The sequence below is a fragment of the Pogoniulus pusillus genome, chromosome 10, assembly GCF_015220805.1.
Source record: "Pogoniulus pusillus isolate bPogPus1 chromosome 10, bPogPus1.pri, whole genome shotgun sequence".
Lineage (NCBI taxonomy): Eukaryota > Metazoa > Chordata > Aves > Piciformes > Lybiidae > Pogoniulus > Pogoniulus pusillus.
The window spans coordinates 21,660,451-21,684,372 of record NC_087273.1 but is presented as its reverse complement, the minus strand read 5'-3'; the positions used below and the strand labels follow the sequence as shown (position 1 = coordinate 21,684,372).

The 23,922-nt window shown below is 46.4% G+C and overlaps 1 protein-coding gene across 1 annotated transcript in view; it reads left to right on the top strand.

Annotated features, from left to right (window-relative positions):
• The window catches only part of TMEM245 (transmembrane protein 245), a 186,228-nt gene that overhangs the window by 20,887 nt on the left and 141,419 nt on the right, over positions 1-23,922 (top strand). Inside the window, 3 exon segments of the mRNA XM_064150356.1 lie at positions 9,600-9,717; positions 11,028-11,129; positions 12,033-12,140. Coding sequence (XP_064006426.1) covers positions 9,600-9,717; positions 11,028-11,129; positions 12,033-12,140 — 328 coding nt within the window.

Here is a 23,922-nt window from a genome sequence, read left to right as displayed (position 1 = left end):
TTTATGAGCGGCGACTCTTCTTTAATAAACACCTATCTATATAGGCCGCCCGTACCAGCAGACACCTATCCCTTGTGGTTAGTAACGGGTTAAGCGAGGGGGAAGAGAAAGAAAAAGGAAAAAAAAGGAAAAAGAAAAAAAAAGGGCGTGTTTCCCCAGTAGCGTCCGATCTCTTGCGTTTCCACCAGCTCCTTTTATGTGGAAGCCTCTATGTCCTTCGCGGCCGGGGGGGGGGGGGGGGGGGGGGGGGGCGAAGCGGCCTGGTGGATTCTTCACGGCCTGGCAGGGCCTTCGCGGCCTGGTGGTGGGCCCGGAGGCCTGGCGGTGGGGGGGGCCGAAGGCCCTTCGCGGCCTGGCGGGCCCGGTGGCCGCAAGTGGCCCGGGGTGCGGGTTTTCCGTACCTGGTCGCGTAGCTATCCGGAGGTTCAATCGGTGTGTTCGGGCGCCATCTGTTGGAGGACGGAGACCGGTGTGGTGAGAGATCGGGGCACTGAGAGTCGACTCTGTGGCTTCTGCGCAGCAGTGTGATTTATTAGGGCGATGCAGTGACCTTTATAGCCCCCAAAGGGGGTGTAGACAACTAACTTAGCTCAAGATTGGTACAAGTGGAAGGTACAGATTGGCTCCAGGTTAAGTGTAAGGCAGAGATAGGTTAACTTACAGTAAACACCTTAAGGATCCCACCCAGGGGGGATAGCCAGAGTCAGCCCCCTGGGCCGTGCCCGCCCCAGGGGCCGGCAGATTCCACCCCCTGACAGCTGTGCGTGGGTTGCTCATAGTCGCCGGCTCAGGCCCCTGGGAGCCTCAAGGCTCCAAGGACACTTCTCATCACAGGGTCCGATGTTTACCTTTCATGCTCCGCTGCGGGAGAAAGCTTCCCACACGAGGGGGCAACTGATTTGTCTCAGTTGCCCTCCCAGCTGGTGATGCTTCTGCCTGCTCCAGGATCACCTCATCCTCAACCTGTAGTGCCCTATATCTGTTGTGTAAGGGCAGCTCGGGATGTGAAGATGGCTGGAAGGGTTTCCCTTGCCCCTTCTGGCAGGCACCTGCATCCATTCTCCTTGGTTGCTCCGTTCATCTCCCTCTGGCAAGGGGGACTGCAGAGCATGGTGCTCTCTTTTACATTCCCTTTCAGCCTTCAGGCGTTCCACCTCTCCCTTGAGTTCAGCCACCAGGTTAAGCAGACAATTAATCTGGTCACACCTAATGCAGCCATGCCTGTGTCTCCCTCGACTTCGAGTGCCAGGCTCCAGCACTCCTCACATCCAGTCGTCTGCACACCTGCATTCCTACAGGTGGGCTCTGTTTGGGTGCCCACAGTTTTACACGTATTGTACAGCTTTGACCTACTTTGAACCGTGTCTGGCTTTCCTGAAGGTCTGATGATAGTTAAGTTAGTATGGAGATTTTTTTTTTTTTTTTTGACCCGGCGCGCACTGTGCTGGGCTCAGCAGAGACAGCTAGCTCCTTGTTTAAATCTGCCACTTGCCAGGCACCGCCCCCTCTGACTCACCTTCCTGTGAGCACTTAGCGCCTGCTGCTCCCTACCCCCTTCTGGGCTCCTCGGGTCGAGAGATCCTCAAAATGGAGGAGAAAAAATGCTTCGAGAAAGCGTGTTTCAGCTGAGCTAGCCTCGGTACTGCTCTCTTGCTGAACCAGGCTGTGGCTACGCTTCTGCTGCTCCTCGTTTACATCTGCTGCTCACCAGGCACTGCCCCCTCTGACTCACTTTCCTGTGAGCACTTAGTGCCTGCCACTCCCTACCCCCTTCTGGGCTCCTCGGGTTGAAAGAGCCTCAAAATGGAGGAGAAAAAAGGCTTGGAGAAAGCGCGTTTCAGCTGCTCTCTTGCCGAACCAGGCTGTGAACTTGGTAGAGGTCAGCTGTGCAGAGATCACATGTGGCCTATTGAAAAACAAGTTGAGGAGGCGCAGGGCATCTTTCTTGGGAAGGCTTGTGAGCTTGATTAGACTTACAGGTATGAACTACAACCCCAGTTGCTAAGCTGACGCTAGCCTTTTTTTTGTTTATTTGTATGTATTAATTGAACACAGTGATATTTCTTTTTTTACCACCTCTGAAAGGTGTGTTTGCTGAGGAATTGTCCACCAAAAATTTGACCATGCTCTTTATAATAAAACAAGAAGGCAAAGAAGGTGAATGTGTCAAGGAGGCATGTGAAAATGTCATTGTAAAGCATAACACAGGAGTGATTGTCTGCAGGGAATTTGGAGTGCTCTGAAAAAGCTCTTTTCACACATGAATCTTAAAGTTTAATCTTTAGCAATGTTTTTGTAAATGGAGTGTCATGGGTTGAGTTGAATGTGTTGATGTGTATCGAATACCTTGAATCTGTAGTCATGCAAGCTTCAATTTGAAAGAGCTGGCTGGAGCGAAGTATCATGGAGCTTGAAGTTTAGATTGCAACATGAGAAGCTTCCTGTTCTGATCACTGTTTCTGGTTTTCCGTTCTGGGGTTGTGCTAGTTTGAAGCTAGCTAGAATGTTTTGGTGAGAAGAATTAGATCACAGGCTGTGAAAGAGAAACAGTGGTGATGTCTGCTTCACTCATAGGCTTGCTGAGAGGTATAAGAACAAGTATGTAAATATAGATAAGAAATGCGGTCACTGCCTGGGGCTTTGAGCTGCATTTTCTCTCTCCAACTTAACCTGATTAATCCACCTGCTTCCTAAACCCCTGGTGGATCCTTCATTCTTCCTTGGGCACAAGGCAACGTCTGGAGTAAGGTGGAGAGGGGTGGGATGTGGAAGGGCGGTTGGGAGCCCCTCATGGGGACTCAGGTTTCTGGGAGGGGTGTTGTGTTTCTGTATTACCTTTTACCTTGTATATTTTTGTATGTAACTGTATATATTTTAAATTTCTGCTTGTATATTTGTGCTAAGCTGTAAATATAGAGCTTCATTCAATTTCCAGAGCCATCTGAGTCTAGTCTGGGTGCTTTTACAAAGTGTGTGAGGGCAGGTAACATCCAAACCATCACATAATTTATTTTGGCACTCTAATGTGGGGCAAATTAAATTTTGATTGATTGTTAATTGACTCAGGGAATCAGAATGAAGCTAATGAAACTATTTTACTTAGTTGAGGCTGTTGTTTTTTCATCTACAGTTGGGTGAAAAGTTAAATTTGGTGACCTTTTGTTTAATTTGGAAAAACATTAAGGCAATGTTTTTTGGTTATGGAGACTACATTCATGGATATGTCAGATTTAACATTAACAGGGCTTCTTACCAGCAACAATTCAGGAAATGATACATCTGCTGCTTTAATGAGAGTAATTTTGTCTAAGACCCGGTTATCTAACCCTTGCTCTGAGTTTTAGTCACACGAGACTGTGGTATTTCTGTTGTGTGCAATTTTAGGACTTATAATTTTGGATTTTATAATAATTTTGACATTATGTAAGAGAAATTTGCATGTTGTACCTTTAAGAAACCATAATAAGAGACCAGTGTCCCAGATAAGCAGGAGTCTGAGTCTAAACAATCCTAGCTCGGAGGGAGAACAAGGGGGGACCACCACTTCACCTCCTCCCCTAGATTCTGGGAAGGCTGTCAAACTCCTGGGTAATAACTATAACATCGCAGGCAGCCAAGGAACAGAGATAGCTGCTCAGACTCCAGATGCTCCTTCAACTAACTCAAATCCTCAGGCAGCAGACACCTCTAAGCCAAATTCAAACTCGCAGGCCTCATACCCCTAATATTTCAGACCCGCTACAGGGGTCGTCAAACTCTGTTTCAGCTCAGATTATCTTGGCTCCAGCCAAAGCCCAGGTGAAGATAAAACATTTGACAAGGAGTGATTCGAAATAGGACTTAGGGCAGGGGACCTCGAGTGCACAAGAGGAGGAAAAGGAGAAGTATAGCCTTTGAGATTTGGCCAACATACTTAGATCTCAGTACTGTGACGAGAGGAGCATTGCGAGATTGGCTGCCAAGAAAGAGGATGGTTCCGAAGAGTTTGAGTGCTCTTAGGGAAGTTCTGTTTCTAGGCCAAGGACAACCAGATCAACAAGAGGAAGAGGAGAAGGATGACATCCAGGATTCCAACGATCCCCTCAAAGAGGTCAGGGAAGTTAGAAAGGAATACTCAAGGGAATCAGGAGAGCCAATCCTAAACTGGCTAGTGAGATGCCGTACTATTGGTGCAAATGCCCTACAGGTAGGAGACAAGTCTGCCAAGCAGCTAGGACCACTCACCAAGGAGAGTGGAGTGGACAAATACTTAGCAAGTCCTCTTGTGGACACGCCTCCTGTTGGCTGTGACTATGGGATATCCTTCCCGAGATGATCTGCCATGGGCTGCAAAGAAGTGGAACACCATTGAGCAGGGAATTAAGCTTCTGAAGGAGTTTGCTGTGAAGAAAGTGCTTTATGGAGATCATGGCACACGTGAGCCTGATGACATTCCTTTGGGAACAGGTCTCATGAAGAAGCTTATTAAGCCTGCTCCTTCATCCTATGCTAATATCTTGGCTAGCACGTTTCTATCAAGGAGTGATAATGGAAGGCCTCTCACTGTTGGTGAATTCACTGACCAGCTCAGGCAGACAGAGAACAGCTGGTCACATTCTGCCCTAATCTCTGCCATAAGAACTATGGCTACAGAGATGAAAGATACCATGAGAGAACTGAAGGAGGAGCTTAAAAGCTCCATTTCCAATCTGGTAAGGGATACCATCTCTTCATCATCTGGGTGCATGTTTCTGCCATCAGGAACAGATGCCCACCTCCTGCAAGGCAATTCCAGCCCAGGAGACAAATTCCACCTAGACATCAGCAATCACATGGGTCACTGTGAATAATTCTGCGTGACCAATTTGGTGAGAAGATGAACAAGTGGGATAGTCATCCCACTTCAGCTCTCTCGAAGAGAGTCAGGGAACTGCAGAGTGGCAGAAACAGTGGCATTGTTGCCAATGTGAGAAAAGTAACTATCACTTCTTCAGCTCCCCAGAGCAACTGCAATTATTCCAACAATTGCAGTTTCTTACATAACAACACTAGTCATTGTGTACACTCCACATGCCATGTTCAGCATTAGGGGTCCCCTGCCTCCAGCCTGGAGGAGGAAAGGGATAGTGGAGAAAACTGAATCTATTGGAATGTATTCATTAGGTGGCCTGGCAGTTCAAAAGTTCAGAAATACAGGGCTTTAGTTGACACAGGTGCTCAGTGTACTTAATTGCCAATTGCAAAGGGACAGAGTCCATATCTAGTTTTGGAGTCACTGGTGGATCTCAAGAGTTGACTAAATTGCAGGCTGAAATTAGTTTAACTTGTAAAGAGTGGAAGAAACATACTGTTGTAACTGGTCCTGATGCGCCTTGCATTCTGGAAATTGACTTTTTGAGACAAGGTTGTTTCAAAGGTCCTAAAGGTCACAAATGGGCTTTTGGAATAGCATCTGTAGAGACTGAGGATAGTAAATTGAAATTGTCCATTAGACCTGAACTTTCAGATGAATCTGCAGCAGTGATCCCTGATGAATTTCTCTGTGACTGGCTCTGAAACCACAAGCGATAGTCATGTTGTGGAGCCATGTGGCAAAGTCTGATGCAAATAAAAACTGCCAAAGTCAAAGTGTCTCAGACACAGCTTCCATGAAGCAAAAGATCGTGGAGCGACACTGACTTAGCAGCACAGAGAAAAGCCTAACTGCTGATGTATTGCCCAGCTCAGGGTAGTGAGGAGAAAATCAGGATAGGGTGTGGTCTGAGAGAAGACAGGCCTGGGTGCCACTGGCAGCTCTCTCTTGAATGGACCTAAGGACTTGCTTGTCGGAGTCCAGAGGCTGGCGAGAGGTGAGATTGGGGTACTGACGACTCGACTCAGCAGCTTCTATGCATCAGTACGCTTTATTAGGGTAGCAAAGCCTCTTATATAGTGCTCAGAGGAGGTGTATACGATCAGCCTGGGGCTGGCACAAGTGGACAGTACAAATTGGCCCAGAGCCACATGCAAGGTGCAGATAGGTTGCCCTGTGCCAAAACAACCTGTGGTTCCCACCCCAGGGGGCTGGCAGGCTCGGCCCCCTGGAGCTGTGTCCGCCCCAGGGGCCAGCAGGTCCAGTCCCCTGCAGGTGTGCGTGGGTTGCTCACTGTAGCTGCCAGCTCAAGGACATTCTCCCATCACAAGTTTTCATGTTTACAGCTCATGTCCCGCTGCGGGAGAATTCTCCCGCAATACCCCCTTTTTTTTCTTTTGAGCAACCCACGTCCGATCTCACATAGGCTGTGTTTGACACAGGTGTGAATGATACAAGTGCAAATCAATAATGCTAAAGTTAAGAGAATGAATCTGTTAAGAGCCTTTGTACTAGTGGCAGTAGTCTGGCTAGCTAACCACCCAAGCTCAGCTAACAATCCCAAAAGCCTGTTCTGCAGGCGACAGTAAGTCAAATGTTCAAAAACCCAGAAGTCCAGACGAACATCATAGTCACGGGAGAGTGCATATTCACCACATCTTTGTTGGTTTAGTGTGGCAGCCGATATTGTAGAGTCGCAGATGAGTCAGCTGTCCAGTATTTCTCCTCAGACTCCCATAGTTCTGGATTCACTCTCAGAAATCTCGATGTTCTCATCACACTCCTTAGCTATGAGCTGCGTCTGACGATTGTGTTTAAGAACTACAAATCTCTAAATACAGTACAAGGATATGCCCTCGATGTTGCTTTCAGGCTATTCTATTAGGCCTTTTCCCACAGTTCTTCATTTGCTTTTAGAATTTAGGGCAGTGTTTTTTGTCTTTTGCAGGGCCCTTGCAAGAGACAAAACCCCACATTGCCATCTTGTGCCAATTTGCTTGGGCTTTGGCCTTACAACAGGTGCTAAACTGAATCTATTCCATTAAACCACAATCACTGAAACTCATGAAAATACCCAAATTCATTAACCATGATCCAAACCTTATGATCCATACACATATAGCCATCATTTCAATACTCCTTTCAAGATCTTGCCATAACTCTGCCATCTGAGCAAGATTTCTGCTCACTTTAAGAAAGACAGGCTAATCGTACTCAAGCTGGTGTCCATCTTAAGGCCTGTGAAGATAAGTGATCAAACACAAACAAATACAAAAACAAATGCAAGCATATTCAGTGCCTAGGCTAACACATCCCTTGATCTTGTTTGTGTGAAGTGTCTAGAGAAACTGCAGACTTTCTTCGTACCTCCTTCCTTGTCTTTCTACCCCCCTTTTCCCCCTGTCTTTTTTTTTAATCCCAGTGCTACCCAGATATACAGAAAAAAACTAAAAAAAGGAACATCCCATGATATCCCTATAAAAAAAATTCCATAGTTGTCATATTACAAACTCTTAGCCTTAACTACATTATCTTAGCAGCTTAAAGGTCTAAGAAATGAAGAAAATAGGAGAAAAAGCAAAGAAAATTCAAGAAGTGTGGTACCACAGCAGAGTCAGAATCGGTACAGAGGGGAAAATAAGATCCTCCTAGAAATATTGATACAATTAATAATCATTTAACATCCTATTCAGTAAACTCCTAACCTGTAAGATCCAGTACAATCAAAAGGATAGAAACAGCATTAAGATTGACATCAATACTCATATAGGTAGCAAGATACAAAAATGTGAGTCTGTCACTTTAAGAGTCAAGTCACCTGACTCCACACCAGGGGAGAGAGGTGGGGGAGGGCCTTCCAGTCCTGCAGAGAAGGAGGAGGGAGAGGGGGGAAGGGTGCTCATGTCCCGCAGAGCCGGCGTCGTTCTCCATCTCCACCAGTCTCCAACTCTGTAAGCGGGGGGGGGGGAATGGGGTCCGCTGAGCTCCCCAGGCAGGGAGGGGGGGCATTGACTGCTTCGCCGATAATGTCCGCCGTTCATCCCTCCGTCTCTTTGGTGTTTTCCTGTTCCTGTGGATACGATCAGTGGGGGCACAGGGGGCTGCACCTCCGGATGGTGAACTGGACCATCAGGGTCCTCAGCAGAGTACCTGAGCGGGTTATTAGCAGCACCCAGCAAGTCAGTTCGTATGCAAGGCTGTAGTAGTTCTAAGAAAGAGTTTAAACTGAAGAGCTTGTAGCTTCTGCCGGCCGTCATTGCTCCGAAAGCTGGGGTGTGTGTGTGTGTGTTTGCTGCTTTACGGCAACAGGTTCTTCCGGAAGGCCCCGTCTCTACGACTCCCAGAAGGCGCCCATCTGTATGGTCACACCCATCGTCACGATAACTGCTGCTTCCAGGTCTCTACAGCACCTGCTACCCCTGGAAGGCGCCCCTATGTATGGTCGTGTCCATCTTCACAGCGACTCTCCCTCGTGTTTGTGCCAGGTTGCCCGAGAAAGAAAATGAATAAAAGTGAGGGTGTCCTAGCGTCCGATCCCTCCCGTCTCTGCCAGCTCCTTACTGAGTGGAGGTGAAGTAACGTTTCAGCCCCTTATCGGGGCCCTAACGTCCGGGCTTAGAGCTTTGTCGATCCTGGCCTGGAGGCCTCTCGATGGTCCGGGATGCAGGCCTCAACATGTGGCCGCATAGCGATACAGTGGTTTAATTAGCCCGTTCAAGCGCCATTTGTCGGAGTCCAGAGGCTGGCGAGAGGCGAGATCGGGGTACTGACGACTCAACTCAGCAGCTTCTATGCATCAGTACACTTTATTAGGGTAGCGAAGCCTCTTATATAGTGCTCAGAGGAGGTGCATACGATCAGCCTGGGGCTGACACAAGTGGACAGTACAAATTGGCCCAGAGCCACGTGCAAGGTGCAGATAGGTTGCCCTGTGCCAAAACAACCTGTGGTTCCCACCCCAGGGGGCTGGCAGGCTCGGCCCCCTGGAGCTGTGTCCGCCCCAGGGGCCAGCAGGTCCAGTCCCCTGCAGGTGTGCGTGGGTTGCTCACTGTAGCTGCCAGCTCAAGGACATTCTCCCATCACAAGTTCTCATGTTTACAGCTCATGTCCCGCTGCGGGAGAATTCTCCCACACTTGCTGACTTGCAGACTTGTGAGGGAGAGGCACGAACTGTGCAAGAGCAGGACTAGAGTGGAATTGCACAGAATGGTGTGCAAGCAACAGCTGTGTGAAAGTGAGAACTTGTGAACTCACTGTATTTATAATTCTTCCTAGACAGTGTGTGCACTTGCCATATATACTGGGTGCAAAGAATGCAGCCAGTCACCAGCTGATTCCAGTATAGGCTTTCCCATAAGTACACATGTGGAAAAGCACCTTTGCTGTTCCCCTTTCAAGCCCACAATGGTGGGGGGAAAGCAGTTTTTCATGCCACCTTCTTCCCCCGTTCAGACCTCCAGAGACAGAGTTGGGGGGGGGGGGGGGGGGGGAGGAAGGGATTTGGAGTGCCCCACTTCACTTTAGAGCCATACTGAAGGCAGGTCAAAAGCATATCTAGCCTGCCTTTACACTTGACACAGGCTTTACAATTCTTTTACGTGGAGAAAAAACTCCTGTAGTTGATTGATAGGCTGAAGTTCTTGAAAAAATTATATAACATGACAGTTCTCTCACTGTGACAGGGACATGTGCGTCTGTGTATATATTCCCATCAAAACACACTCATATTGTACTCATATCTGTACCTCTGTTTATCTTTTTCTTAAAGATATGGACGTTGGTAGCTGGTTACCTGCTGATGGTTTCATTCAGGTGGAATATAAGCACTGAACGTTACTTAAAAGCAGTTTCTGTCCCTGTCTGGATTATGCTGCTCTTTCACTTAGGTGAGTAACAAGAAGTTAATTCATCCACTGAGATTCTGTCATCTTGCAGATAAAGCTTTTCTTTGCTTTTCTGCTAAATCTCTATAGTGGGGTAAAGGAATTTTAGCTGAAATGCAGGTGGTTTTCTATGCTCAGTAATTCTGGCTGCATGTGGCAAGATGGAGTGTTGGAGCATGGAATGGAGAGGCATTAACGTGTCTTTGGAGTCATCCTGCCCAATTTGTACTTCCATGATTTTCCCTTATTTGGCTCATGGATCTGGTACTTCCTCCCTGAGAATAAGGAGAGGCTGAGGTCACATATCAGTGCTTTAGACTTCTAATTGTGATGATTTTTAATTTTAGTTTCTTAACAGCCAGCTTTATCCAACACTGAAGGTGGAAGATGCACTTAATAGTACTAAAAGAAGAAAAGAACAAAACCAAGTCAACAAGCATGTACACATGATAGCAACAATATTACATAAAGTTGCCAGTAATCTGTATTATATGTTACTACACAAATATGGTTATAGTAATAAGTATTAGATTTATTTTGCATGCTTAATAGTACACATTATGAAATGGTATTATTGTATCAGAGTTGTGGTGGAAGAATCACATGAATAATAAAATACTGTGTTGACAGAAAGTTTCACAGCATATTTCATTACTTAATTTGATTTAGGAGCAGGTTTCAAGGGTTATTCTGACCATGCAGGGACACTGCTGAGATTTTAAGTGACAGACAACAGCTTTGCATTTGCTTACATTTTGGCAGTCTTGTGTTGGCTGGAAGTACTATCTAAAAAGCCAAAAACCAAGAAAGCGCTGCTTGATGCCACATTGTGGAGATCTAACATAAATACAGGGTTTGGGGCGGGGGGGGTCCTTAATTTACCTCTGATATTGCAAATGGTTTTATTTTGTGCGTATTTTAATGTAATTTTGCATGTTTAAAAAAATGTGCTCCGTGTCAGCATAGTTTAAAGTTAGGAATGGTAGCAGTGTGATTTATTGTCCTGGAGTCCTGTATGCCCCAAAATTCCTCTCCCTGTGTGGTTTGAATGGGAGAGGAAAAGGTGTGAAAAGACCTGTTTCCCCCCCTTCCCCCCCTCACCCCCCCCCCCGGCCCTGCAGGCGTGAAGGCAGGGAGCAAAGGGCCCTTCCGGCCTCCACAACATTTGTTCATTGAGGAAATGTGTTCGTCTAACACTGCTTAGTTTCTGCCCAAATTGTTCTTGATGTGGTGCCTTTCTTTGTTTTGCTAAGTGTAAAGTTTATTAATGGCATAGATTTTCTAGTGAAAAAACCCACTCCTGTATCTTTCAGCTTCGGTGGCAGGTTCCTGGAGAATCCCTGTGTTTCTGGTTATAGTTGTTCTAATGACTGTAGGTGTGTTGCATGAACAGCAGAATGGGGAAGAGTCTTCTGGTAAGAAACAAGTCCCTGTTTCTTGAAAGTGAAAGAGTCTAGACCCTATTACTGTAAATTCAGTATCCATACAGACTACAGGAATTTACTGCAAGATTTTCGTATGTATATTTCAAATATATATATATATATAGTATATATTTTCAGTCATCTTTACAGAAGATGATTGCAATGAACTGCTGTTTCTTTTCCATAGCAAAATAGCAACTCTAATTGTCAAACTTAATTGCTGAAGTTTACAGAATCTTATGTGTAGATTCAAACATAAAGAAAGCCAGGAAATTCAAAATCTGAGCTAATTTTTAATGAAAGGAGTGGTGTGGGTTTAGGACTTCCTGGAATATAGACTATGAGGTAAACTGAGACAACTCCATACAGCATACTTCTTGTATCCAATCATTAGTTCCAAAATAACAGCTTTTTTTAAAAAACCTGTGGTTTATTTGTAGACTTTGAGAAAAAAGATCCCGTCCGGTGTGTTCTGCGTAAAAGCAAATGTCAGGTGTTCTTTTCTAGTACTAGCTGTACAATTATTTCAGGAAATGTTTTTTCCTGACTTGCTGCTCTAGGTTTCTTGAGAGTCATCATAATCTCATTTATTAAAATTTATTATATAGTATAAAGATTTTTAGATTAATCAGACTAGCAGAAACTGCAAATGACTTGGTTAGTAGCAGTTCATTATCAATGAAAGTACTAAGCTAACTGTTTTGGCATTTTGGCTCTAGGTATACTGTAATACTAATATTAGTAGCACTCATTCCTGTTCATTTGTATCGACCACAAATAATGCATAACAAAAACTGACAATGTCTAGGCCTATAATTTCTGCTGCCTAGCAGCTTTGGTGAATATTAACATTTTAAGACTGAAGTTTTCTTTATGTATACATATATTTTACAGGTGCAGAACTTCCTGGCCAGATGATTTCCATTGCTGCTTCAACAATTGCAATGGCAATTTCAATGACAGAAGATGAGTCCAATAGTGAATGTTCCTCACAACCCACAGGTGACTGATTACTGTGTAAGAAACATTTGAATTTGCTCTAAAGGCATGAAATTGGATAGAATTAAGAACCAATTTCAAAATGGTCCCTTTTCATCTTGTAAAAAAAAAAAAAGTATCACAGTATCACCAAGGTTGGAAGAGACCTCATAGATCATCAAGTCCAACCTGTTACCACAGAGCTCAAGGCTAGACCATGGCACCAAGTGCCACGTCCAATCCTGCCTTGAACAGCCCCAGGGATGGCGACTCCACCACCTCCCTGGGCACTGGCTCTCTCAGTGAAGAACTTTCTCCTAACCTCAAGCCTAAATTTCCCCCGGTGTAGCTCGAGGCTGTGTCCTCTCGTTCTGGTGCTGGCCACCTGAGAGAAGAGAGCAACCTCCCCCTGGCTACAACCACCCTTCAGGTAGTTGTAGACAGCAACAAGGTCTCCCCTGAGCCTCCTCCTCTCCAGGCTAAACAATCCCAGCTCCCTCAGCCTCTCCTCATAGGGCTTGTGCTCAAGGCCTCTCACCAGCCTCATTGCCCTTCTCTGGACGCGTTCAAGCATCTCAGTGTCCTTCTTAAACTGAGGGGCCCAGAACTGGACACAGTACTCAAGGTGTGGTCTAACCAGTGCAGAGTACAGGGGCAGAATGACCTCCCTGCTCCTGCTGACCACACCATTCTTGATGCAGGCCAGGATGCCATTGGCCCTCTTGGCCACCTGGGCACACTGCTGGCTCATGTTCAGGCGGGTATCAATCAGCACCCCCAGATCCCTTTCTGTTTGGCTACTCTCCAGCCACTCCAACTCCAGCCTGTATCTCTGCATGGGGTTGTTGTAGCCAAAGTGCAGCACCTGGCACTTGGACTTATTGAACGCCATCCTGTTGGACTCTGCCCCTCTGTCCAGGTGGTTGAGGTCCCACTGCAGAGCCCTTCTGCCCTTCAACTCAGTCACATCTGCCCCCAGCTTGGTGTCATCTGCAAACTTGCTGATGACTGACTCCATGCCCTCATCCAGATCATCTATGAAGATGTTAAAGAGGCTAGGGCCCAGCACTGATCCCTGAGGGACACTGCTAGTGACTGGTCGCCAGCTGGATGTGGCACCATTCACCACCACTCTCTGGGTCCGGCCCTCCAGCCAGTTCCTAACCCAGCACAGAGTGTTGCCATCCAAGCCGTGGGCTGACAGCTTAGCCAGCAGTTTGCTGTGGGGGACAGTGTCAAAGGCCTTGCTGAAGTCCAGATAGACCACATCCACAGGCCTCCCCACATCCACCAAGGGGGTCACCTGATCATAGAAGGAGATCAGGTTGGAGAGGCAGGATCTGCCCTTCCTAAATCCATGTTGGCTGGACCTGAGCCCTTGGCCATTCCTCAGGTGTGCAGTTATTGCCCCCAGGATAACCTTCTCCATCAGTTTCCCAGGCACTGAGGTCAGACTGACGGGTCTGTAGTTTCCAGGTTCCTCCATCCGACCCTTCTTGTGGATGGGGATCACGTTGGCCAGTTTCCATTCTCCTGGGACCTCTCCAGTGAGCCAGGACTGCTGGAAAATGATGGAGAGCGGCTTGGCCAGCTCATCTGCCAGCTCTCTCAGCACCCTATGATGGATCCCATCTGGTCCCATGGACTTGTGGGAGTCCAAGTGGCTCAGCAGGTCCTGAACTAGTTTCTCATGGATTTCCAGGGCAACACACCACTCCCCGACCCCATCCCCCACTTCAAGAGGCCACTTGCCCTGAACTCCTCCCTCCTCACTGTTGAAAATTGAGGCAAAGAAGGTATTCAGGACCTCAGCCTTTTCCTCATTGTTAGTTATGGTGTTCCCCTCCTGGTCCAGTGAGGAGTGGAGGCTCTTCTTGCCCTTCCTTTTAGCGTTGATAAACTTATAAAAGTGCTTTTTATTATCTTTCACGGAAGTGGCCAGCCTAAGTTCTAGCTGGGCCTTAGCCTCTCTAATTTTTCTCCTGCATAGTCTGGCTACCTCCTTAAACACGTCAGGAGAAGCCTTCCCCTCCTTCCAAAGGTGATACACCCTCTTTTTTTCTCCTAATTCCTTCAGGAGCTGTTTGCTCATCCAGGCTGGTCGCCTTCTCCGCCGGCTTTTCTTTCAGCACATGGGAACTGCCAGTTCCTGTGCCTTCAAGAGCTCCTGTTTAAAGTAGGTCCAACCATCCTGGACCCCCTTGTTCTTAAGGACTGCTGCCCAGGGGACTTTGGAAATAAGTTTCTTGAACAAATTGAAGTTTGCCCTCTGGAAGTCCAAGGTGTGGGTTCTGTTATTGTTCCTCCTTATCTCCCTGCATATTGAAAACTTCACTATCTCATGGTCACTACACCCTTTGCAGCTTCCCGCTGTCACATCTCCCACCAGCCCTTCTCTATTGGAGAGCAGCAAGTCAAGCAGAGCTTGACCCCTAGTAGGCTCCTCTAACAGCTGCATCCAGAAGCAGTCCTCCATGCATTCCAGAAATCTTCTGGACTGCCTCCTGTGATGGTTTGGGCATTCACCTGCCCTCCCACACTTTTGAATTTGCCCCAGCTAACTCAGAAGGGACTCCAGGAATATAAATGAAGCTATTTAGTTTACAGCAGCAAATATACAAGCAGCTATTTACAGTATATACAGTTATATACAGAAATATACAAAGGAGAAACAATACAGAAGCACAACTCCCCTCCCAGAAACCTGAGTCCCCAGGAGGGGCTCTCAAACCACCCCAACACCTTCCCTGGCCCCTCTCAACCTTACCCCAGTTCCCAGGAAGAATAGAGGTGCAGCCAAGAGGTTAAGAAGGAAGGTTAGTGGCAGTGGGGTTAAGGAGATGTGACTAGGTCTGAAGGCAAAGGCAGAATGAAAGACAAAATGGAGAATGTTTACTTCTTCTTCCCAGAGTTCTCAGCGTGAATGTGAGAGAAGAGACAACCATGTTTACCTTTTCACTGTCCATTATCTAGTTCTTTTCACGAAAACATTCTAGATTGCTTCAAACTAGCACACCTCCGCTCTGCTGAATTAAGTTCCCAGCAGATATCTGGCAGGTTAAAGTCACCCACAAGGACAAGATCTGATGATCTTGAGACAACCTCCAATTGTTTGTAGAATACCTCATCTGCTTCCTCATCCTGGTTGGGTGGTCTATAACAGACTCCAACCAGGATGTCAGATTTGTTAGTCCTTCCTCTGATTTTAACCCACAAGCTCTCAATCCCTTCATCCTTCACCTCTAGCTCTGTGGCAAGGAGTGACTCCCTAATATACCGAGCCACCTCTTCTCCCTTGCCTGTCTCTCCTGAAGAGGTTGTATCCCCCCTAGTATAGCACTCCAGTCACCCTGGTGGACCAGGACTTCCAGCGCTCTCTGCTTGTTACCCAAGCTGCATGCATTGGTGTACATGCACTTCAGCTGGGCTCTCAATTCCTCAATTGACCCTGATTTTCATCTCACTCTCTCCTTCTCAGAGAGTATAATTCCCTCACCCACCCCTTTCAGACCTAGTTTAAAGCCTGCCTAATGAGCCCTGCCAACTCCAGTGCCAGGACTTTCCTAGACAGTTGCACCCCATCAGGATCTAACAGGTCTGGCACGGAAAAAGTTTCCCCATGGTCGATGAACCCAAAATGCCACCGCTGGCACCATCCCTTGAGCCAGTTGTTGATGGCATGGGTTCTGCTGTTCTTCTCAGTGTACTTCCCTGCCACAGAGGGAGCTGAGCAGAACACCACCTGTGCTCCTGCCCCTTCTATCAATTTTCCCAGGACTTTAAATTCCTTTTTAATTGCCCTGGTGCCCTTCTTATCAATCTCATCACTGCCAGCCTATATTAGCAGCAAAGGGTAGTAATGAGAGGGCTGGATTAGGTTTGGGAGTCTCCTGGTGATGTCCCTAACCCAGGCACCCAGTAGGGAGCTGACCTCCCTATGGGATGGGTTGGGACAACAAATGGGTCCCTCAGTCCCCCTCAAGACAGAGTCCCCAACAATTATAACCCTTCTCTTTTTCTTTGTTTTTCTGGAGCTGGTCATTATAGTTGGTGGGGACTGCTTCACCCTAGGCACCACCCCAGATGGCTGCTCCTCAGCCCTCTCATCCCCACTGCCCTCGGCCTGTAGGGCCTCATACTTGTTGTGCAAGGGCAATGGAAGAGGAGGAGAGGGCTGGGATGGATTTCCCCTGCTGCCTCTGTCAGGGATCTGTATCATCCCTCCCTGTTTCCAGGGGCAGTTCCCTTAGCAGGGGAGATCTGCAGAGCCTTCTCCCACAGATCCAGATCCCTTTCGCTTTCCCTTACTGGCCTGAGCCTGGATACTTCATCCTTCAGCTCAGCCACTTCATCCTTCAGTTTTGCCACCAAGGTGAGGAGAAAGTTCACCTGCTCACACCTGACACAACTGTTTGTCCCTTCACCCTCCATGTCAAGTGTCAGGCTCCAGCACTCCCTGCAGCCAGTAGCCTGGACTCCTGTGTGTTGATGCACCAAATCTGTCTGGGTGCACAGACTTTTTCTACCCTTCATCATGCGATTGACAGCCAAAAAAATCCCTAGCTGCGGGCAGCCTGGCTCTGCAGCCAAAATGGCGACGCGTGCACTGCCCCGTCGGTTTTTTAAACCTCCCATGGCTGACGTCACGACCCTGTGTCACGACCCCGCATCACAACACCTCTCAATCTTGCGAGAGATCAACCCTGCTGACCCCTCTGCCTACCTGGAGGTCCTCCCAATCAGCGAAATAGCAAAAACAGAGCAGAAAGTGAGAAGGCTCTGGGTTTGAGCAAAACAGTGCTTGTTGCGATCTCGATTGGCTCTGCAGCTAAAATGGATGCATTTCTGCTTACCTTGTGAGACAGATCTCTCTCTTTTAAAAAACGTTAAGAAAGTGTGATGGTTTAGGAGTTGCCTGCCCCCCCTACACTCAGCAGTTTGGCCCCACATAATGATGTTGTCAATGAATTTTATACGTTCTGGAGCTTTACCCTTCACTGGTGCATTGTGGATCACTGAGTGACTGCGTTTCCACCCCAGAGGCAAATGGTTGAACTGGTACTGAATTCCTCTCCAGGTGAATGTAAACTGAGGCCATACAATTATGGAAAACACATAAAATAGCTTCATCTTAATTTCCAGACTTAATTAACAATCAATCAAATTTAATTAGGCCCACTTGGAAGCACGAAAATAAGGATGTGACAGTTTGGGAGTTACCCGCCCCCCTCCCCCCTCTTAAGAAAATTGCCCAGACTAGACTTGCAAGTCTGGAAATTAAGGAATGAAGCTATATTTACATCTTAGCATGATATGCAAGCATATATATTAAAATATATACAGTTATGTACAAATTAGAAGTAACACAGAAACACAGTACCCCTCCCAAAAACAGAGTCCCCATCAGGACTTCCGACCCAAACCCCTTTACCCTCCCTCTTTCCCTCCCTTCAGAAATAACCAGATCAACCCATGTATATTTCACATGATGAATCTGGAGATCTGAAGTGAGATGTCAAAAAAAGACAGCAAGGAGGTTAGAGGGAAAATGGGTTAGGTGGATTAGAGAGTTAAAGGCAGAATCAGCCAGAGAGCAATCCGACAGAAAGAAGGCACAGCTGGAAGTGAGAGCTGAGCAGTGTGTGTGTGAAGTGCCAGTGTTACCTATTTTGACTAGTTGCATTTCTCATCAGAAGAATGGTGATATAGGTTACTGTTTTTTTTTTTCTTCTCACAGCTAAGGATTTAATTTCTTTCAGTGAAATATTTCAGTTAGTCTCAACCCAGCACAGAAAACAATAATATAAAAGCTGTCTTGCAAATAGTTCTTCGTATGGTTGTCTATACATTTCAAAGTTCTGCCTTTATTTATTTACAGTTAGGGCATGTTTTTTACTATTCTTTATTAATTTTATTTTCCCTAGCCTTCTTTTGATTTGTGTGCAATTACAAGATATAACTGGATTTCTGGACCAGGTACAGACAGACCAGAATAAGTTTTGTACATGCCATAGTGACATCTCACCCTACTCCCTTGTTTCTGTGTATAAAAGATGTGATGGTTTGGGTGTTTCCGCCCCGCCCCCCCCCCCCCCCCCTTTTTAGAAATCACCTAGACTAAACTCAGCCGGCGCTGGAAATATGAGTGAAGCTTATATTTACAGCTAGCACAATATACAAGCAGATATTTACAATATATGCAGTTATATACAGAAATATACAAGGTAAAAGGAAATACAGAAACACAGCTCCCCTCCCAGAAACCTTAGTCCCCTTCACCTTCCCCCTACCCCTCTCAACCTTACCCCAGTCCCAAGGAAGAATAGAGGTTCAGCCAGAGGGTTAGGAAGCAAAGTGGGTTAGCCAAAAATGGAGGGTGAGGTTAGAGAGATGCAGCCCTGCTGGCAGCCCAAGCGAGAGTGGTGCCAAGTGTGTTATCTATGTTTGGACTTATGTTTTTATACATGTCAGCAAGCCTATGAGTGAAGTAGACATCACCATTAAGTTCCAACAGTTTCACATCTTCAGGGTATACTAGTAAAACTTTCTTCCATTGGCAACAAGTTCTTGTTTTCATAGCACTTGATGTCTTTGGTGTCTTCTTACAGCCTTTCCTGTAACTTGGATGGGAGGTTCCAGCACATGCCAGCCATCATTGGTCTTCAAGGATATAGCAATGCCTGCATTATTTATACAAAGTGACCAGCTTTATGTCATAAAGAGTGATCAGTGGTCTTCGTCCCTAACTCAGTATCACTGTAATGAGAGATTTACTCAATTTCATTTAAATAATACAGGCTCTTCAGAAATCTTCCCATGAAATGTAGTCACACTTCCTGATTTTTAAATCAGTGTAAGATATAGTGTATCACAAAATGCTGTAAGGCACATCTTCCCTTTTATCCTAAATTCTGTGATGCAGATTTCTCTCTCCCTTTCCTTGTTGTCTAAGATACTTGGAATTACACACTTCCCAGTGTATATGTTCATTTAAATTAGGCTCTCCACTTCTCTGGGTGGAGAAGTTGATATTCAGTAGTCTGTTGAGCCTATGCTCTATCTTTAATGTGCAGAACTTCAGACTGTGTTCAGTTTCTGCTAGCTTTGGAGGACACTCCTAATTTATGGCAAGACTCCTGGTGAGGCACTAGCAGAGGCTTTTTGTAATTTACATATAACAGAGAAGGCTGGACTGTTGAGATTCCTAGTCTGGTCCTTTGTTATCTCAATTTGTCTAGCGGCATCTTCATTTGAAAGGACACCTTCCACCTCAGTCCCATCAATCTCATAGAATCATAGAATGTCAGGGGCTGTAAGGGACCTTGAAAGATCATCTAGTCCAACCCCCCTGCCAGAGCAGGATAACCTATACTAGATCACACTGGAATGCATCCAGGTGCCTTTTGAGTATTTCTACAGAGGGTGACTCCACAGCTTCCCTGGGCAGCCTGTTCCAGTGTTCTGTCATCCTCCCAGTGGAAAAATTCCTCCTCATGTTTAAATGAAACTTCCTGTGCCTCAGTTTCCACTCATTGCCCCTTGTCCTGTCATTGGGCATCACAGAGAAGAGTCTGGATCTTTGCACCTCTCAGTCTCCTCCAAGCTAAAGAGCTCCAGCTTCCTCAGTCTCTCCTTGTAAGAGAGGTGTTCCACCCTCTTAATCATCTTCATGGCTCTGTGCTGGACTCTGTCAAGCAGTTCTATGTCCCTCTTGAACTGGGGGGCCCAAAACTGAACACAGTACTCCAGATGTGGCCTCACCAGGGTAAGACGACAGGAAAGCCTCTCTCAACCTACTAGCTACACCCCTTCTAATACACCTCAGAATGGCATTTTCCCTCTTGACCACAAGTGAGCATTGCACCCTCCACTCAACTAGGACCCCAAGTCCTTTTCCCCATCACTGCCTTCCAACAGATTAGTCCACAGCCTATACTGGTACCTGGGGTTGTTCTTTCCCAGGTGCAAGACTCTATATTTGCCCTTGTTGAATTTCATTAATTATCCTCCTGCCCAACCCTCAAGCCTATCCAAGTCTCACTGAATGGCAGCACAGAATTCTGGTGTGGCAGCCGTTCCACCACGTTTGGTGTCATCAACAAACTTGCTGATAGTTCACTCTGTGCCCTCATCCAGGTCATTGATGAATATATTGAACAGATCTGGTCTCAGTACTGACCCCTGTGGGACCTGTCTAGTCACAGGCCTCCATCCCATTGACCACAACTTTCTGGTTTCTTTCCCTCAACTGGTTCCCAATCCACCTCACTACCCAATCACCCAGACCACACTGCCTAAAGTTAGCCAGAAGGATGCTGCGGGAGACAGTGTCATATGCTTTACTGAAATCAAGATAAACCACATCCACTGCTCTACCATCATTAATCCACCTGGTTATGTCCTCATAAAAGACTACCAGGTTGGTCAAACATGACCTTCCCTTGGTAAAACCATATTGACTGCTCCTAATGACCCTCCTGTCCTTGATATGCCTAGGGACAGCTCCAAGGATAAATTTCTGCATTACCTTTCTGGGGACAGAGGTGAGGCTGACTGGTCTATAGTTACCTGGGTCATCCTTCTTACCCTTTTAGAAGATTGGAGTGATGCTTGCCCTCCTCCAGTCCCCAGGCACCTCTCCTGTCTGCCGTGACTTACTGAAGATGGTAGAGAGTGGTCTGGCAATCTCCCTCAGCACCCAGGTGCATGCCATCGATACCCATGGACATAATGGATGTGCAGGTTACTCAACTGTTCCTTAACCCAGTCCTCATCAACCAGAGAAGACTCCTTTGTCATGCTTTCCTCTGGTGCCTCAGGTGTCAGGGGTTCCTGAGGATAGTCTCCAGCAGTATAGACAAGGACAAAGAAGGCATTTAGTAATTCCGCCTTCTTTGTGTCCTCTGCCACCAAGGTATTCACCTCATTCAGCGGAGGGCCTGCATCACCTCTAACATTAGCTTTTCCTGCAATGTATTGAAGCCCTTTTTGTTATTCTTGACCTCCATTGCAAGGTTGAGTTCCAGTGAGGCCTTAGCCTTCCTAGTTGTTTCCCTACACCGTGTGACAACAGTCCTATACTCCTCCCAGGTGGCCAGCCCCTCCTTCCATGATCTGTAGACTCTCTTCTTCTGCTTAAGTTTGCTTAGCAGTTCTCCTGGCTTCCTTTCTCAATTTCCCACTTGCTGGATGCACTGATCTTGAGCTTGGAAAAAGAGGTCCTTAAATGTTAACCAACTATCGTGGCTCACTCTGCCTTTTACTACCCTATCCCATGAGATTTCCCCCAGCAATTGCTTGAAAAGACCAAAGTTGGCCCTCCTGAAATCCAGGGTTGTAGTCCTGCTTGATATCCTGTTCCTACCAGACAAGATCTTAAACTCCATCTCATGATCACTAAGGCCAAGGTTGCCCTCAGCCTTCACTGCTTCATCCAGACCGTACTTGTTGGTGAGGATAAGATCCAGCAGCGCTCCCCTCCTAGTTGGCTTCTCCACCATGTGCATCAAGAAGTTATCATCGATGCACTGCGGGCATACCCTGGACTGTGGCTGGCTGGCTTCCAGCAAATATCTGCATAGTTAAAATCTCTTAGGAGGACCAGGGTGTGTGATTGTGAGGCTGCTGTTAGCTGCCTGTAGGATGCCTTGTCAACTTCCCAATCCTGATCAGGTGGCCTGTAATAGCCACCCACAGCTGTATCACCCATGCTAGCCTGTCCCTTAATCCACACTCACAAGCTCTCAACTTGCCTCTTATCCACCCCTGGACAGAACTCAAGACCTCTCTCCTATTTCAATAATTGTCTTTTCAAAATTCAGTCACCAGTAACTTGATCGTTTCCTCTCGACTTATTTCTAGTTTTGGAATTATCCTTTTTCTCTTTATAGCCATTTCCGGGTCATTGAATATGGCTATTACATGCCTTATTGCGTTATGAATAAGCTGTATAAAACAGGGTATCATACATGGCATAAAAATTAGAGCTGTTATTGCAGAAAGAGAGAAGAATAACACTCATTTGACTTACAGCCCACCAGGAAGCTGTGAATCATAGTGTGTCCTCCTTGTGCAGTTAATTACCTGTAATGATGATGATCATCACATTTAATAACTCCTGCATCCAGATGCCATTTACAGTTGCATCCCCTCCAAGTCTTAGTCTGACTTGTATTCAACCAGTATTCACTAAAATAGGTCTTAGTGCTATTTTGATGTTGCCAGACACATTGATAAACTCTTATTATCATTCCTGCTAGTGGTGGTGTCCTTGTGACAGGTTTTTAAAAAATAAGGATCTTCAGAATCTCCTTTTTCCTAAACTTCCTTCCCATCTGTCTTACATCCTGATGCCAGAGTCATTCAAAGGTGCATTCTTAAGCTTTATGTGTTTCATTCCAGCTTACTAAGAACAGTCATACGGTCTACAGTCAGGGGTTGTGTTATGGAACAGAGTTTAGGGGAATTCTGGGGAAATAACATGTGAGGCTGATGTATGAAAAAGTTTAAATGATTTATTACTAAACACTAGAAATTCCCTTCCCCAAACTTTTTTTATAACCATCCCATGTAAGTTCTTGGTTCGCGGTTGCAGATTAAAATACAGAATGGCTAAAATGGCTTCATGTGAGCCACAACCCTGTGCACAAAGGGGGCCTGCAAAAGGGCTCTGCTACCTTCCATGACAGGTTGTAACACCAAAGTTTGATGATAACAACCATTTGCAGTCACTTTTCCCTACATATTTCCCCGCTGGTTTGATTCTATTTAGACAATAAATTCTCTTTCCTGGGTACTGTATTTTCCATGGGCTTTTCTCTTCCAAAAAGCAGTTCCATCATGCACTATGCTTAAGTCACTCACCCACCACTTGAGTTCAATTGGTTGAGACACCTGTGGCCAGTCTTCAAACCCTTTTTGTCCACCACATACCCAGCAATTACTGAGGATGAATATGTTTACTTTCTTTTCTCCTAGAGTCACAAATTTGTTTTCCCATTCTTAGCCTTGACACTGCCAGCAGTATAAGGTTAGGATGCTCATTATTTAGGGTATCATGTAGAACTTACTGTCTTAATTATCCTGTTGCTTTCTGCTCTGAGTGTGACAAATGAATGCACAGAAACAATTAAGTATCAAGAAGCTAACGCAGCATAGTTGTTAACATCAAGTCCTGCCGTGGAGGGCCCATAGGCCCAAAATAGGCTTATACAGATTCTGCCTTGCCTAGACATGTTTACCTATCTGCCATACTAGAGGTAAGCGCGGACACAAAGGACCTAGTGCCGTAAAGTCTGGCCTGCCCAGGGCCCAGGTTGTGTAACACTGTTGTGTAAGCCCACACACCTAGCTTATGGCCTACTGGGTGCAAGGCCCATGCTCTTCCCATGTTTGGGGGAGCCAGGGCTGTGGACCCTTCCTAATTTGGTATGTTTTGGCTGACTGCCAAAGCCGATTGCATAATATTGTGGCCAAAGGACCATTAATCTCAGCCCACATCTGATAAATGGGAGAATACAGGTAAACAAGATGCTCACCTCTCCCTGCTTGTTCGCTGCCTGCTGCTGCTTTTGTTTTGTTTGCTACCAGTTTGCGTTACCTGCCTCTGTGTGCCACGACGCTTTGCATCGTAATTGGACCTGGATACAGGTAACAATCCAATGGACAAGCATACCATGCATTCCTGGCCGGCCTGCTGCTTCAGCCTGCCGTGCCAGCCTGGGAGCTGCTGAAAGCCCTGCCACACAGCACCCTGTCGGATTATTTCCAGCCTGCAAGCCCGGACCCTACTTTTGCCCAGCTGGCT